At 42.9% G+C, this 17,815-nt stretch overlaps 1 protein-coding gene across 5 annotated transcripts; it reads left to right on the forward strand.

Annotated features, from left to right (window-relative positions):
• Positions 1–850: 850 nt before the first annotated feature.
• SLC20A1 (solute carrier family 20 member 1) lies at positions 851–17,195 on the forward strand (the record flags this gene model as incomplete). 5 transcript variants are annotated; one of them, XM_082743418.1, is made up of 12 exons in its annotated part: positions 851–987; positions 1,462–2,089; positions 2,234–2,374; positions 2,588–2,673; positions 7,847–7,943; positions 8,033–8,485; positions 10,793–10,912; positions 12,392–12,661; positions 12,770–13,328; positions 14,315–14,500; positions 15,266–15,350; positions 16,203–17,195. In XM_082743418.1, exons 6-12 carry the CDS (start codon positions 8,461–8,463, stop codon positions 16,362–16,364), a joined length of 1,407 nt encoding a protein of 468 aa, XP_082599544.1. In that variant the 5' UTR covers positions 851–987; positions 1,462–2,089; positions 2,234–2,374; positions 2,588–2,673; positions 7,847–7,943; positions 8,033–8,460. The 5 variants fall into 5 exon arrangements, with proteins under 5 accessions (XP_082599544.1, XP_082599545.1, XP_082599543.1 ...); XM_082743419.1 differs by having other exon boundaries at positions 8,033–8,091; XM_082743417.1 differs by lacking the exon at positions 8,033–8,485.
• Between the last annotated feature and the right edge of the window lie 620 nt (positions 17,196–17,815).

Here is a 17,815-nt window from a genome sequence, read left to right on the forward strand (position 1 = left end):
TGTCCTTCTCCACCCCGACAGCCCCCACCCCCCGCCACGACGCAGAAAACACAGGTCTGCAGGAAATTAATGACCCACAGCCTTCCTAAGGCTCTGCGCCATAACGGGGAGACAACCTGGTTCTCGTGACTCTTCAGTCTTTCTGTTTTCACCGAAGTGCATGACTGCGGGAGCAAAGCGACCACGTGAGCCTTCTCCCTCCCCCGGCGAGGGCCCGAGCTTCTCTGGCCAAGGGCAAGTCACAGGTGCGACAACGTGCCAGGACTGGATCCGGAGCCCGACGGCTCGAGCTCTCCCGCAGCGTCACTGGACTGCCCGGTGTGGCCTCTGGACGCGCGACAGGTCACTAGTGCGCTCAAAGGGAGGCTGGCGAAGCGGTCAGCACTGTGAACCCGCGAGGTGGAGGGACTAGGAATGACCTTGGTCGCGCGGCCTCTAAAACCCCGCATGGCGACCTCCGACGGCAGCGCTAGGGTCCCCCACGGCCTCCACCAGTAACGCACCGGTGCAGCGAGACCCTGCACAGACGCAAGGGCGAGGCTGCAGAGAGGGGGCTGGCCCTCCCCACGTGGACAGGCTCCCCGCTGGGGGCGTGGCCGCCGGCGCGAAGCCGGCCAATGAACGCCGCCGTCGGGCTCACCCGGTTGGGCACGCCGGCCGGTGGGGCTGCGCCATCCCGGGGGCGGGGCTCCGGAGACGGGGCGCGGCGCGGCGGGTCACGCGGGTCGCGGCGCCGGGCTATAAGAAGGGGCCGGCGGCGTGTGTCGCCAGAGTGATGGCTGCCGGCGCGCGCTGCGTGCTAGCTCTTCTCGGCCGCTGAGGCGCCCGCGGGTGCTTCCAGGGTGGGTCGCCAGGCCCCGCCGAACCATCCCCGGAGCCTCCGCCCCGGGCCGACTCCTCGTCGACCCCAGGTGCGTGCGTCTGTGGTTCCAGCCCACCGCCGCGGCTTGCACCTCTCGTCTCCCGCTCGGCTCTTCGTTTCCTCTGGTGAGTAGTGGCGCCACCTTGGATAAGGCTTTCTTCTCCCCGCGGCCAGGCGCCGATGCCGTGGCGCGGGAGGCGGCCGCGTGGGCCGGTGCGGGCTGTGCGGCGAGATTCTGGCTTCGTTTCTGTTCGCCTCCCTCCCCCACCCTGCCCGCCCGCGGGCCTTTTTGGCGGTCCCCGGGCGGCGCGCGCGGGAATGGCCCTTTTCCGGTTTTCGTGGGGAGGGCGCGCGCGGGCGGGCGGCGGCGGGAGGCGGGGGTTGGGGGGATGCGGGCTGGGCGCGCGCCGGCCGAAGAGGTCCCCGGCGCCACGTGCCCACCGCCTCGCGAGCCCTGCGCGGGGCCGGGGCCGGGGCCGGTGGGATGCGGGCGGGGGTCAAGGCCGAGTCCCCCTGCCGCGTGGGCCAGCGCGAGGTGCTGCACCGGCTCCCCAAGGGCGCGCTGCTATTGTTATTTTCTCCCCCCCCCCCACCCCCAGGATGAACTTGCGTCCTTTCTCTTCTCCGCCATGGAATTCTCCTTGCTTTTAGCCCTCCAGAGCCAAAGAAACCCCAGACAACAGATGCCCATACGCAGCGTATAGCAGTAACTCCCCAGCTCGGTTTCTGTGCCGTAATTTACAGTATTTAATTTTATATAATATATATTATTTATTATAGCATTTTTGATACCTCATATTCTGTTTACACATCTTGAAAGCCGCTCAGTAATTCTCCTATAATTAAAAACAAAAACAAAAACAAAACCACTAGTCTAGAGAATGGCATCTACCGTGACAACGCTGACTACCAGTACTATTGCTGCTACTGCTGCTTCTGGTCCATTGGTGGACTACCTATGGATGCTGATCCTGGGCTTCATTATTGCATTTGTCTTGGCGTTCTCCGTGGGAGCCAATGATGTAGCAAATTCGTTTGGTACAGCTGTGGGCTCAGGTGTAGTGACCCTCAAGCAAGCCTGTATCCTAGCTAGTATCTTTGAAACCGTGGGCTCCGTCCTCCTGGGGGCCAAAGTGAGCGAAACAATCAGGAAGGGCTTGATCGACGTGGAGATGTACAGCGCGACCCAACAGCTGTTGATGGCCGGCTCCGTCAGTGCGATGTTTGGTAAGTTCTTTTTATGTGTGTCCCTTAATGGCGGGTGAACAAATGGGTATTTCCCTTCCGTGCTTTCCCTTTCAGATTTTCTTCTGCAGAATGCAGCGCATTCCTAAGAATTTTGCCATTTAATAAAACTTGCCTGTGTTTCAGGTTCTGCTGTGTGGCAACTAGTGGCTTCGTTTTTGAAGCTTCCCATTTCTGGAACCCATTGTATTGTTGGTGCAACCATTGGTTTCTCCTTTGTGGCAAAGGGGCAGGAGGGTGTCAAGTGGTCTGAACTGATAAAAATTGGTATGTTTAATTCTAAATGGTTTTTAAATTTTTATTCTTGTCATGTGCTATCATGGCATTATATGAAATATATGGTGTAAAATAGAAAGTTTTGAAGATAGAATATTAAAATGTAAAGTGGTTTTTTTTTTTTTTTTTTGGTTGGTTTGTTTTTGGTTTCTGATTTTCATTAGTTGACATTTTTTTTTTTTATTTTATTGTGTTCTGTTCCAGTGATGTCTTGGTTCATCTCTCCACTGCTTTCTGGTATTATGTCTGGAATTTTATTCTTCCTTGTTCGTGCATTCATCCTCCGTAAGGTAATCCTTCTCTCCTCCTTTATGACCTTTGATGGGTCATACTCAGTGGTATTCAGACTGCTAGCATTCTTCTAGATGTGATTGGTGTGGCCTTAGAAAGTTAAAAAATTTATGTTTGGTATATTTCTTGTATGTCGCTAAGTTTTCTGAAAGAAACAAGTTTGCGGTAACCAGGAATGCATTCAGGCAGGAAAAATTGAATGAGTACTGTGGTGTCCCAAGAAATAGGAGAGGCTGGGAATGAGAAAATAAGGAAATTTATTCAGGGGGGCTTTGTAGAAGTGTTTGCAGATTATTGCTTTACCTAAACTATCATATGCAGATCAATTTGACTTAAGAGCTTGGGGTTCAGGAAGTCACAGTGTCTCTTGAGGCTTTTTTTTTTTTTTTTTTAAAGCTGTTAGTTAAATTGAGTAGTTTGGGTCTCCACATAGTTAATTTTGTAGTACTGATTATCATAACCAGTTTATTTTATTTTTTTTAAAGATTTTATTTATTTGACAGAAAGAAAGATCACAAGTAGGCAGAGAGGCAGGCAGAGAGGGGGGGAAGCAGGCTCCTTGCTGAGCAGAGAGCCTGATGTGGGGCTCGATCCCAGGACCCTGAGATCACAACCTAAGTCGAAGGCAGAAGGCTTAACCCACTGAGCCACCAAGGCGCCCCTCATAACCAGTTTATAAGTTTCTAGGTGGAGACTATCTCTCACAGTGACTTGACTCTAATTTCTTAGACTGGGTAAAAAGAGCCAATAAAGGTAGTTTTGTTTTGTTTTTCTTGGCCAAAAAAAAGTTTCCAGACAGTCATTTAATTTCCTGTCCTATTTGAAAATCCCTTTTGAGTGACCCAATAGCATTTCTTTTATCTAGAATTCTGGTGCTGGCTCCAAAATAAATGTAGACAACAAGAAATGTTGTCATTGGACTGAGTTATTTACTGAGTAAGAATCAATGCATTTTTCTCAGGAAACAAAGTTGTTCTTTTTTTGAGGTGAATGGCTCTTAACTGTCTATTGTAAGTTCTTAAAAACGCTCCTAAATGGAAGAAATCTGAGTGAAGGAAGATAGGTAGCTTAGAAATCTGAGTGAAGGAAGATAGGCAGCTTAATCCCAAAGGGTAAGAATATATTCAGAGCCATTTGTTTGGTCTAGTTGTAAGCTTCTGTAGAGAAGGATTTGTACCTTTGTGGAAATACCATGATTCATTAATCACTTTTCCTGTGACCCGAGTGTGGTAGAATATAGCAGTTGAATATTTGGAAAATTTGAAACTTTTGTAGGTTGGTTATAACTTGAGAGTAAATAGTTAATTGTTACTATTATTGGCCTTGAAATATGCTACTGTTCTATTTCGCAAACAGGTATGGAGAGCCCCTACCCTCCCAATTCCCCAGAACTGCTGTAGCATATGATAACATGATGCTTAGATTTGAGGCATACCAGTAGTTACAGCTCAGATTCTTCAGTCTTATTAGAGGCATATAGCTTGCTCTATACCAGATACCAGGAGAATTAATTAGGATCCTCTGTAGGGGATTCCTGCTTTATATAAAAGTTTACATTGGGTCTTTGTTGATAATTGGGAAACAGATTGTTCTTTTTTTTTTTAAGATTTTATTTATTTATTTGACAGACAGAGACCACAAGTAGTCAGAGAGGCAGGCAGAGAGAGAGGAGGAAGCAGGCTCCCCACTGAGCAGGGAGCCGGATGCGGGGCTTGATCCCAGGACCCTGAGACCATGACCTGAGCCGAAGGCAGAGGCTTGAACCCACTGAGCCACCCAGGCGCCCCGGGAAACAGATTGTTCTGATTCTGGAGAGGCTTTGTGTGTCTCCAGACAAAACAAACTTGTCTTCTTTCTTGGAGGGAGAATGGTGGTGGTGCTCTGAGGGATTTTCAGTGGCCCGATCTCTGATTTGAGAAATGCGTGACAGGTATTTTTTACCCAAAGTCAGTAGCTTAAGTTAAGTATATTAACTTCTTAACTATATATTCATTATGGGGGAATGAGGGTGGACATGATCAAGAATGATTGGAATAGTGTTTATTTTTTTATTTTTTAATTTTTTTAAAAAAAGATTTTATTTATTTATTTGACAAAGAGATCACAAGTAGAGAGGCAGGCAGAGAGAGAGAGATGGAGGGAAGCAGGCTCCCCGCTGAGCAGAGAGCCCGATGCGGGGCTCGACCCCAGGACCCTGAGATCATGACCTGAGCCGAAGGCAGCAGCTTAACCCACTGAGCCACCCAGGCGCCCCGGGAATAGTGTTTAAAACAGTATTGACTTTGAGGACCTTCTTGACCTCCAGGCCTTCCTTTCCTCCCCATGGCACATATGTACCCTTGTGTCCAGTCTATCAGTGAGTCTTTAGGTGATGAATATGAATAGTTCTGGTTATCTCAGGTTTTAAATCTCAAGAAAACAGCCTAATGCTGGTAACCTTTGGGCATCCTGGCAGTTAAAGTCTGAATATTTGACCATTAAAATGCTTTCCAACTTAAGATTCTGTTTTGGGAATTAACATTAAAATTGCTTTTAAAAAAATTTGTTTTCTCAATGTCTATTTCAAGGGTATTGGGTAGTCTATTAGGAAAAACCAGAATGGAGGTGCCATACTTCCTCATAAGGACCGAGGGCAATAAACAGGAAATAGGGGAAAAGGGTAAATTTTCCTATCGAGTATTTAAATGCTAGTTAGAGAAAACGGGTTGTTCAGCATTTTCCCTTTTGTTAGGAATCACATTAAATTTAGGACATCTTTTCTAACTAAGAGGAGCCTTTTTCTCTATACAAAGGCTTATGTGAAAATCCAGTATGTAAACAGTGGAACTATTCTGGTTGAAGATGGGGAATTCTGAAGACCCCTTTTTCACATCTTACGTAATTGTGTGGTGAGATATTTACATTATTTCCAGGTAAAGATTAAAGTGTGTGTTAGATGGGTCATACAGTAATACAAATTATGTGAAGTTGTTAGCCTTGGTTACCTGTTGTGAGTGACCCAGAGGAGTCTGGAAGGAGTAAAAGGGAGAACACAGTTTGTTTTATCCTGCCCTCCCCACCCTCCTGGCTGATTTATGAATTTAGCCTTTTCTTTTCTTTTTTAAGATTTTATTTGACAGACAGAGATCACAGGTAGGCAAAGAAGCAGGCAGAGAGAGAGGAGGAAGCAGGCTCTCTGCTGAGCAGAGAGCCCAATGTGGTGCTCGATCCCAGGATCCTGGGATCATGACCTGAGCCGAAGGCAGAGGCTTTAACCCACTGAGCCACCCAGGCACCCCCGAATTTAGCCTTTTAGACCACAAGTCTGTATTTCATTTCTTTTTCTTTTCTTTATTTTTTAAAGATTTTATTTATTCGAGAGAGAATATGAGCTGGGGGAGAGGGAGAGGCAGACTCCCCACTAAACAGGGGATGACGCCCCCCCGCCCCACCACCACCATGGGGCTCAGATCCCAGGACCCATCCAGGCATCCCTAGTCAGAAGTTTTAGAATCACTATGGGTCTTTCCCTTTCTTCTCAAGATTTTCTTTTTGGATTGTGATCAAGACAGCATTAAACCTTTAGAGTAATATCTTTCAAAGTTTAGTCTTCCCCATTTATTCAGATCTGTATTCTCTTTAAGGATTTGACTTCGGTGTTTTCCTATAGAATTAACACACATTTGTTGTTAATGCAACTTTTATTTCTAGTCACACTAGCCGTGCAGTTCCTTAAACATTTGTTGGAGTTTTTGCCTGAGGGCTTTTGTACTCTGGAATATACCCTCCCCCTTGCTTTTTTTCCCACCTTTAGATATGTACTGGCTTGTTGACTTAACACATTTGTGTCTTTGTTCCACTGATACTCCCCAGTGTGCCCCTCCTTCCATCACTGCCCCTTACTCTTTATTTTCTTTATAGTATTTATTGCTATTTTTTTCTGTACTAGAATGTAAATGCCAGTTTTTTGAGGGCAGGAACTTTGTCTCAATTCATTCCCATATTTTAGTGCTCAGAATAGTGTTTGGCATAGTCTGTTGAATGAGGAGGTGACTTAGTGTACAATTCATTTTTATCTTAGCACTCTGGTAGATCATTAATAATGGCATATTTATTGATGTCTAGAAAAAATGGCTGTCACAGGTAAATTCTGCATATTTTGGTTTTAAGAAATCTTTGCAGGGGCGCCTGGGTGGCTCAGTGGGTTAAAGCCTCTGCCTTCTGCTCAGGTCATGATCTCAGGATCCTGGGATCGAGCCCCGCATCAGGCTCTCTGCTCGGCATGAAGCCTGCTTCCTCCTCCCTCTGCCTGCCTCTCTGCCTGCTTGTGATCTCTGTTAAATAAATAAATAAAATCTGTAAAAAAAAGAAAAGAAAAGAAAACAAATCTTTGCAGACATGCTGAGGAATGTCCTCACATCTCATTGTCCATTTCTTTTTTCTTTTTCAAGATTTTATTTATTTATTTGACAGACAAAGAGAGATCACAAGTAAGCAGAGAGCCTGACGTGGGATTCAATCCCAGGACCCTGAGATCATGACCTGAGCTGAAGGCAGAGGCTTAACCCACTGAGCCACCCAGGCACCCTCTCATTGTCTATGTTTTGACGTCTTTTACAAATGTATAGTACATCTCAGATGTCTGCTCAGATTTACTTTTGGCCATCAGGTTCCTTAGAATACTGGGTGATGGGGGTGTGTGGGTGGCTCAGTGGATTAGGCTTCTGCCTTCAGCTCAGGTCATCATCTCAGAGTACTGGGATCGAGCCCCACATTGGGCTCTCTGCTCAGCAGGGTACCTATTTCCCCCTCTCTCTCTGCCTGCCTCTCTGCCTACTTGTGATCTCTCTCTCTCTGTCAAATAAATAAAATCTTAAAAAAAAAAAAATACTGGGTGATGAAACTGATTATTTGGGACATTACCAGTCAGTGGTATAAGTAGCCTTGTTAGAAATAGCACCCTTCCCCCCTCAAATAATTAAAAACCAAACACAAACTTAGGTTCAGGTAGATGTATAAGATGAGATCAGCCTTGGTAAGGGAGACTTCTAGGAACAAGGCCAACTGGGATTTTCCTACTACTGTGGAGACCATTAGCCGGCACTGTAATTCCTGAACCTCCCCCTTTACAAGGTTCTTTGGAAATGAATTAACTTTAACACCTTTTAAGGTATTGATCTTAATCTTTTACAGGCGGATCCAGTTCCTAATGGTTTGCGAGCTTTGCCAGTTTTCTATGCCTGCACAGTTGGAATAAACCTTTTTTCCATCATGTATACTGGAGCACCTTGTAAGTACATAACAAAATATTTAAATGTGAATTTAAGTTGTTTATAAAACTTGCATTAAATGCCCAATTTACCCCTTTTTGCTTTACAGGGCTGAAATCTCCTAGAAGGTGGCTGGCCTGCACCCATTTCAGAAGGCTGCAGGCTAGTGTATGCTGAGTTAACCTAGATAGTTTTTCAACCAAAGAGACCTGCTAAGATTCTAAATCACTACAGACCTTTACTCTTTAGTCTTCACAGGATCCACGATAATATGACCTTCTCCCTCCCTTTCTCCTATCTATGTTGAAAATACTGGAAGTGATAATGACCTCACCTACTGACTACTGAAGAGTCATTAGTTATATTTGGTCTTCAATAATCAGTCATTTAGAACTGGTTTGCTGGATATTCTCATTTTTCTCTCCCAAATGGAGCTACCTTTGTTTCTAAGCACTAAATTTACTTCCCTGAATCTGCTTGAATGAGAAGAGCTGGGATGTTTAACAACTGGTCTAAGTACACTTGGAAGAAGAATTCATGCAGCTAAGAGGAAAAATAATTTGTGAGGATATAAAGATTAAAATGATTGCTTTTATTTTGGGACTAAGGCAAAGCATGGATTAAATTATGATACATGTTTAATTTGGGAACTGAAAAAGATCAGTCACTTGTAATTTACAGGACGTTACATGCTTTGATCAGTCATTTTGCTGTCTAGGGTCATTTGACTTGATGGTCAAGTCAGTGGCTTTTGATCTTTTGACAGTGACCCACTGGAAAAAATACATTGTACATTGCTGCCCAAGACACTCATGTAGAGAAGCTGCTTGCTCTTAGTGTGTGCTCTGTACCCGTGTTTTCAGATAATTCTCTAGCTTTTTTTTTTTTTTTAAGATTTTGTTTATTTGATGGATAGAGATCACAAGTAAGCAGTGAGGCAAGCAGAGAGAGAGGGAAGCAGGCTCCCTGCTGAGCAGGGAGCAGGATGCCTGGCTTAATCCCAGGACCCTGAGATCACCACCAGAGCTGAAGGCAGAGGCTTAACCCACTGAGCCACCCAGGCACCCCTCTCTAGCTTTTTTTTTTTTAATGCTCCTTAGGGCAACTAAATTGATTACTTTTCTGACTAATAGATCATAACTTGTTTCTTAAACTTCACTGAAGTAATAAGTCACTGACCAAAAATGAAATTAGCTCAGTATTTTTTTTAACCTTGTCTTTATTTTTGGAATAATTAGGAAAGAAAATGGACAACTTAATGAGAACACTGATCTTACTTAGGGGATACCAGACTCCTTACCAAATGGTATGGGCAAAGAAAAGCTTGCATGCTACATTTTTGTTCTTTTTTAAATTGAAGTCTTTGTGCTAAACTAAAAAAGTCTCCTGTGAGGCTCTCAGCACTGAAGTTTTATCTGGTAGCTGCAAAGCTTGTAGTTCAGTGAAATCATTTTTGAAAAAGGAATTTGGGATGTTTTTGTTCTGTTCTGTTCTTTGTGGATCATTTACAAGAAAAATTTCCCCTTCTCGTTTCCCCTCTTTGGGGAACTTGGAACACAGGCAAATTTAAATTGTGATAGAGATTGATTAAATTTCATGAATATTTTAGTTTGTGTGACTAAATACATGGTTAGAATTGATAGGAATTAAAATGGAAAGATTTATAGTCACTATAGAACTTTAGTTTTGAAGGGACCACAATTTATATCTGATTTTTAAATATTAATAATTGGGGAAGAATAGATTTTCCATTTTTTTTTTTTTTTAAGATTTTTATTTATTTGACAGAGATCACAAGTAGGCAGAGAGGCAGGCAGAGAGAGAAGGAAGGGAAGCAGGCTCCTTGCTGAGCAGAGAGCCCAATGTGGGGCTCCGTCCCAGAACCCTGGGATCATGACCTGAGCCGAAGGCAGAGGCTTTAACCCACTGAGCCATCCAGGTTCTCCTAAGTTTTCCATTTTCTAAGTAATTTAATTCCTAATCAGAATAAAGCAAAAGAACTGTAGGTAGCCAAGCTATTCTTGGATAAACTATAATCATTATAACATCTTTTAGGCTAAAATAGAATTCTGTAGTGTTTTGCTTCAGTCAGTAGTCTAGGCTAGTGGCTTGGAACTTGTTGGCATATAAGTGATAAGCAGAAGAGGACTGATACTGATGATCCCAAAGCTAGGTGGAAAGTAGGCAAGTCCCTAAGATAAGGCTTGTTAATGAAATTACCACTGAACTATTTTCTTATTGTGAAAGATAGCCCTTTGAACTATTCTTATCTTTTGATAGATAATCTGGTTTTTCTATATCTTAGTTTGATAATGTCTCTTAAGAGATAATCTTTTTAAAGGATTTTACTGGAGGATAATAATAGTGGATGTGGTAACTTCCACAGAGAATTCTGTCACTATGACAAAGACGACTCTTGGGGCCCTTTTCTTTTTAATATCAAAATCTGTATATGCAAACATAATGTGTGGCAGCTACCATCTGGAGGCTAGGGAGTAGAATGCTTCCATTTTTTCATAGCTAGTGCAGATCCTGAGAATAGCGATCCTTATTATCTTCTAAGTAAAGAAAGGAAAAAAAAAAACACTCAGTTTTTGAAGGAGCTTGGGAGACTTGAACCTAATCTAGCAGGTGTGGAAAGTGGGCCAGAGGTGGTGGTGTGGGTTTCAGAGGACAGGGGGATTTTTCTCCCCTCCTGAATTTATGTAGTCAGGAACACAATGAAAACCCTGTGGACTTAAGACTGGCAGCAATTGTAAAGGGTGATGGGCTGGCTTGGGGAACTCCAGAGTCCCCAGAGGAGGGTTTACACATTGTTGCAGGGGGCTGTTGCCCTGGGGTTTTCAAGATGCACCATTTTATCTCCTAGTGCTGGGCTTTGACAAACTTCCTCTGTGGGGCACCATCCTCATCTCGGTGGGATGTGCAGTTTTCTGTGCCCTTATCGTCTGGTTCTTTGTATGTCCCAGGATGAAGAGAAAAATCGAACGTAAGTAACAAATTGTGGCAGAATATTTTAACTAGGAATATGCTCGTTTCTTGTGTGATCAGTTAATAAAAACACATTATTCCGATAGATTGGCAAAGTCAAAAATTTAAGTGAGATTTCAGGAGATGGGTTTATTGGCCAAACTATGTTTCTATTGATTTGAAATGACCTGAGACCTACTTATAAGGAATAGTTGGCATATGTTGGGAATGAGCTGGTCATTTAATCTAGTTTTTACTGTATCAGTTGCTGAAGACAAATACACAGAGAAGTAGCTTAACATTAACTTCGAAGTATGAGGATATCTTAAAGTCTAATAAGGGTAGGCATAAAATTTTTAAGGGGGAAACTATTCTAACTACTTTTGTGTGTAACTTCACAGATTTTGACATGCGAATTTAAGTGTCTTGTTAGTATCTGACTTTTAGATGTGGTCGGTTCTCAGAATTGTCACACAGATTTGAGAGGTAGATATTTTCCATTGTTAATGTGAAGGAATTGTTTAGACCATTACTACATAGGGTAGTAGAGTATAATTAAATACAGAATAAATTTTGTTAGTGTTAGTCTTATTTAAACTTTGTATTCATTTCCTTACTGGCTGAGATTTGTTACAGTAATCTTTCTGCCCTTTTCATCTGCAAATGATTGGTTAGAGATTTCACCTTTGTCTTTGGGAAGTGAAAGGCTGCACACACTGCAGGGGCACTAGGAAGAGTGCTGTGTCATTGCAGCTGCACTGAAGTGCTTGTGCCCTGCGCACAGTGGGAATGAGGCTTGCATGACCTCCTGCTCTCGTTTTTCCTCCAGTTTGGGAAAAGAGACCAGTCTTGCTAATATTTTAGGTCCTAGTTTATAGCATGGTTGTGCTGCCTGAATGAACGTGTAAATGTACTGGGCATTGTAGACTGGGCAGAGGATATTCCTGCTCATTCGGGGCATTTAGATCCATAAGGTGTGGAACATTAAAGCACGTCTCTGTTTTACAGAGGTGGGAATTTGAGTTTTCCTCTGTAGTTGTCTGCATTGAGCTGTTCCTTTGCTTAAACTCCTAGACTGAAATTTGGGGGCATTCCTTTTTTAAAAAGAACGTGAATTAGATGCAGTGTAAATTTTCAATCTGTCTACCTCATGCTTGAGGTACGTTTCACCTCAGAATGGGTTAGCAGGGAACTAGGAATAGTTTTTATCCTTATAAAACCGAAACCTTTGTTTTGTAAAGGAGAAGAATATACAACAGAGCCCAAAGTGCCTAAAATATTTTACTGTCTGGCCCTTTACTGAAAAAGTTTGTGACTACTGAAGCACTGTTGATTTCTTCCCAAAGGAAAGATAGGAGATATGGCAAGTGAAGCAAACAAGGAAACCTATCCCAAATTTTCACTGAAATACATTACGTTGAGATGGATAGGGGGAGGGAAGGTGTGGAATGAGTTTGGTCAAAACCAAACCAACCCCCCCCCCCCGCCTTTTTTCTAGGAGAAATAAAGTCTAGTCCTTCTGAAAGCCCTTTAATGGAAAAAAAGAATAGCTTGAAAGAAGACCATGAAGAAACAAAGTTGTCTCTCAGTGATATTGAAACCAGGAATCCTATTGCTGAGGTAGGATCTGCCACGGTGCCCCTCCGGGCTGTGGTGGAGGAGAGAACAGTTTCGTTCAAACTCGGAGACTTGGAGGAAGCTCCAGAGCAAGAGCGGCTTCCCAGCGTGGATCTGAAAGAGGAAACCAGCATAGACGGCACTATGAATGGTGAGTGGAGTGAGAAGAATTTTACTTTGTTACCTGTACTGGGGAGGAGGCTTATTGTTTGGACCCCATGATGTTTGTTTTTAACGTTACTATTTTGGTCTTGGCTAGGGGCAGTGCAGTTGCCTAATGGGAACCTTGTTCAGTTCAATCAAGCCGTCAGTAACCAGATAAACTCCAGTGGGCACTATCAGTATCACACTGTGCATAAAGATTCTGGCTTATACAAAGAGCTGCTCCATAAATTACATCTTGCCAAGGTGGGAGACTGCATGGGAGACTCTGGCGACAAACCCTTGAGGCGCAATAATAGCTATACTTCATATACCATGGCAATTTGTGGCATGCCTCTGGATTCATTCCGTGCCAAAGAAGGTGAACAGAAAGGTGAAGAAATGGAGAAGCTGACCTGGCCTAACACAGACAGCAAGAAGCGAATTCGAATGGACAGTTACACCAGTTACTGCAATGCTGTGTCTGATATTCACTCGGCATCCGAGATGGACATGAGTGTCAAGGCAGAGATGGGTCTGGGGGAGAGAAAAGGAAGTAGCAGCTCTCTCGAAGAATGGTATGACCAGGATAAGCCAGAGGTGTCTCTCCTTTTCCAGTTCCTGCAGATCCTTACAGCTTGCTTTGGGTCATTCGCCCATGGTGGAAATGATGTCAGGTCAGTTGACTTGGAGTCTCAGCGTGCTGAGTATCACCTTATCCCTTTTATAAGGGATAGTTTTGTATCACCTTATCCCTTTTATAAGGCTGTGGTTGTGGCTTTGGTACCATAGCACCCTGTGGGACACGAATAATCTAGAGAGGATGAGGTAATAGCTGTTTAGCTGTTACTGACTTAATTAAACAGGCAGCAAAATTTTTTTTAGAGGGGTGCTTGACTGGCTCAGTCAGTAGAGCATCTAAGTTTGTGGCCCATGTTGGGTATAGAGATTACTTAAAACCTTTTTTTTTTTTTTTTTTTTAAGAGATTTTACTTATTTATTTGACAGAGATCAGAAGTAGGCAGAGAGGCAGGCAGAGACAGAGAGAGGAAAGTAGGCTTCCCACTGAGCAGGGAGCCCAGTGTGGGGCTCGATCCCAGGACCCTGGGATCGTGACCTGAGCTGAAGGCAGAGGCTTAACCCACTGAGCCACCCAGGCACCCTGTGACTACTTAAAATCTTAAAAAAAAAATATTGTGTATCCCCCTCCCCCCCCTTTAGAGAGATTACAAAGAATGTTTCTGTAGATGATAAACACAGATATTCTTCAGGGAGAGTCTTCTCTGTCAAGATAGGGGCCAGTTCTGTGATAGTAAATTCTATGAATACTGAGATGAAAAGCTTAAAAATCACTGCCCTAGGGAATGAATTTGGATGTTGTTGGCCTTAGTTCTGTGGTTTGTAAACTGGTCATTGGAACCTGAGTTGTTCTAGGCTACCTCTTGGATGAGAGGCCACCAAATGCATGGGATTCTTCTCTTGAGAGCAGCTTTTATTTTCTTCTGCTGTGTATGTTGGGGTTCTATTTATTTCTGTTGAAAGGACTGTTTGCTAAATGAGCTTGACAGCTTTGCTTTAAATAATCTAGTAGGTCATTTAGCAAACTGGATCTTGTCAAATTCTAGTTCTGCCTGAAAAATCTTTGTCCTCTTTTTTCTTTCAGCAATGCCATCGGTCCTCTGGTTGCTTTGTATCTGGTTTATGACACAAGAGATGTTTCTTCAAAAGTGGCAACACCAATATGGCTTTTGCTCTATGGTGGAGTTGGTATTTGTATTGGTCTGTGGGTTTGGGGAAGGAGAGTTATCCAGACCATGGGGAAAGATCTAACACCAATCACACCTTCTAGGTAAGTTGGTAAAACAGGTTTTAGGCTAATGCTCATTTTCTTAGGATGCATAATATGTGTAGTGTTACCACACGAATCTTCAGCTAATGTAACCCAAGCTTGAATTATTTCCTGGTGTTCCTCTCATTGTTGTGAACTTCGATTTTACATACTGTCTGGCCCTTAAACAAAATTTTGGTCAAATATTCATCTCCAGTGGTCTCTTAATAACATAACTTTTCTGAGAAAGGCTGTGTGTGGAGCAAATAGTCTGTATACTTGTCCTTTATTTGTCTCTACTTGAGAGCTAAGATTAATTACATTCTTCAAAATAGAAGTGCAGACTTTAATAATGGGCTCTTAGGAACCCTTAGAACCTTAAAAATGTTAGAAAAGAGGGAAGAGAGCCCAATTTAAAGTAGATTTCAGGTGCACCTGGGTGGCTCAGGTAGTTAAGCGTCTGCCTTTGGCTTAGGTCATGATTTCCAGGTCCTGGGATCCCACCCTCCATTGGGCTCCCTACTCGGTGGGGAGTCTGCTCTTCCCTTTAAGATTGCCTCTTCCCACCCCTCTGCTTGTGCTCTCTCTCTCTCAAATGAATAAGGAATAAATAAAATCGTAAAAATAAAGCAGATTTCAGGAGCTACAGCAAATGAAAGATGTTAGGTCAGTGTTAGGTTTTGTCACTGAGTGGATCACAGTAAGATTGGGTTAACTTTGAGGTAATGTTAGCTTATAAAAAAGATCACCTTCCATTCTTGACAAGTAATCTTTTTATGTCTACAGTGGCTTCAGTATTGAACTGGCATCTGCCCTCACGGTGGTAATTGCATCAAATATTGGTCTTCCCATCAGTACAACACACTGTAAAGTAAGTATAGTGTAAGGTATATGAACTGTGTCTATTGAATGGTTCTAGTGATACAAAGAGTTTTTTTTTTTAATGTAGTAACTGTGGTTTAGAAACTTTTATGCAGTTGGAGTCTTGAAGAGTTCACAAATTTAGGACAAAGGACTGTAATAATGTAAAGGCTTACAGTTTATAATTCCTTGGGTCAAAGAGTGTTCTTATTTAAGCCGATAATGTATGTTCTCCCCAAACAATGGCGAAAGTCCTTTTACAGATAGTTAACCCATCTGTGAGGCATGTTGGGCTGTTGAAGGGCAGTGTTAATTATAGAAGGCGTATATTCATAGCCTCAGAATTGAAATACTGAGAATCTTGTTGAATTCTGAAGTTGCTTGATGGCCATGTAATAACTAGAAAAAGGAAGAAACTAGCTTCCTTAAGGCAATTTAAGTTGGTTCATCCTGGAGCCTGTGAGTCATACTTCCTCTTCTAGGGTATCTCCAGGTGATTCGCTATGAGGTCTGATATCTGTCCTCCTCTAAAATGATGCTCGGAAAACCTGAAACTTAATATATTAAAACTTGATTTATTTAAGACTTTATTAGAGCAGTTGATTAAAATGCTGGTAGCTCAGGAGAGAGGAAGTGTTCTCGTTCTCGTCTTTTTACGCCAGTTACCACAGAAGTAATGATTGGATTTTTGTATTGCCTTCGTCTTCCCATGAGTAAGCTGCTTCTTACCCTGTTACAAACCATCTTGCATGGAATCAGTCTCATCAGCAGTTTGGGGCTGCTTACCTATGTATGATTATGAGTCTGTTACCAGAATACCATTGGCCTCTCCTAACCAGTGTCCTCCATCCCTCTCTGCTAGGTGGGCTCTGTCGTATCTGTCGGATGGCTCCGATCCAAAAAGGCTGTTGACTGGCGACTCTTCCGCAACATTTTTATGGCCTGGTTTGTTACCGTCCCCATTTCTGGCGTTATTAGTGCTGCTATTATGGCAGTCCTCAAATATGTCATCCTCACAGTGTGAAACTGTTTGAGATTACAATTCGTGTTGATGTTTGGGGCACCTTACACATTCCTGCTCCTTTCAAGAAGGATCACAGTGTTACAGAAGACCGACAAGAGTTTTTTTAAAGTTTGGGAGCTGTGGGAGGGAAGTGTTACTTGTGCTATAATTGCTTTTGTGCTAAATACAACTTGTCTCAAAATTAGCTATGTAAAATAGCTGGGTTTCCACTGGTTCCTATTGAGGTCCCTTTTCCTTCTGGGCTGTGAATTCCTGTACATAATTCTCTACTTTTTGTATGAGGCTTCAATTCCATTATGTTTTAATGTTGTCTCTGAAGATAACTTGTGATTGCTTTTCTTTTTTTTTTTTGTTTTTTGTTTTTTTTAAAAACAACCATTCAGAGCCTTTTGACGCAGTGTGCTCTGCTTTGGTGGTTTCACCAGCTTCTGCCCTAACATGCACAGACAGGGACCTAACAACAAACATAACTGAAGCTTCCCTTGTAGTCTCTTAGAGAAATAGAGCCATTTGTACTCTGCCCTCCTGTCGGTAGTGGCAGGTTCCGTTGGCATTTGTGGGAACTTCTTATAGGGACGAGGTTCTTTGGACACAGTGAAAATTTTTAAGTTAGTAGAAACTTCTTGGCAAGCAATTCATTGACAATTACTGCTGAAAAGAAGTAGGAAGAAAAAGCCTTCTGGCTGTCTTGGTTATTTCTTTACAATTTCTGGCAGTGTGGGATGGATGAATGGAGTGGAATATGAACTTTGGGCAAGTTAAATGGGACAGCCTTCCATGTTCATCTGTCTACCTCTTAACTGAATAAAAAAGCCTACAGTTTTTAGAAAATTTTGTTCTCATGGTTTTTGTTCATGTTTGAAGCATCTGGGCTATAGATCAGTTAGCCCTATGCCATTCTTAGGAGAGTGTTCTCATCTTAAATGAGAACTACCGACTTACTTAAACTTTCCCACTCCTCCCTGGTAAGTTTCTTGTGATCCCAGAATGTACGTGACTTAACTCCATAGGTACTGTTGTAGCTGTTTTGCATTTTTCCTTATAATAGCACAGCCTAGACACTTTCACATTAGCATGTATAAATGTACTCATTGTTTGACAGCCGCAAAGTTTTCCTGTTTGAATGGACTGTTACCAGATCCTTATTTAGAATGTCCCTAGCTTTGCTATTATGAAGGATATTAAGACAGGTGGGGTGTGTATATGTGTGTGTGGGTAGCTCAACTTAAAAATGCTCAGTGTGGGTTCTTCAGTCTGGACCCATTACCTCTTTTACCCTTGATCAGAACAGTTAATGAAAAGTACATTGCTTTGCAAACTATGTTGATGATTCCTGTCCTGAGAGTTGTGTTTTAGGAAGATGCTTTTGAGAAGCCACACTATACCTCATAAAGATAAGCCTGCCTGACCTATGCCTGAGAGAGATTAGATCACTGGTTGGGTACATTCCA

The sequence above is a fragment of the Mustela nivalis genome, assembly GCF_964662115.1.
Source record: "Mustela nivalis genome assembly, chromosome: 8".
NCBI classification, from domain to species: Eukaryota; Metazoa; Chordata; class Mammalia; order Carnivora; family Mustelidae; genus Mustela; species Mustela nivalis.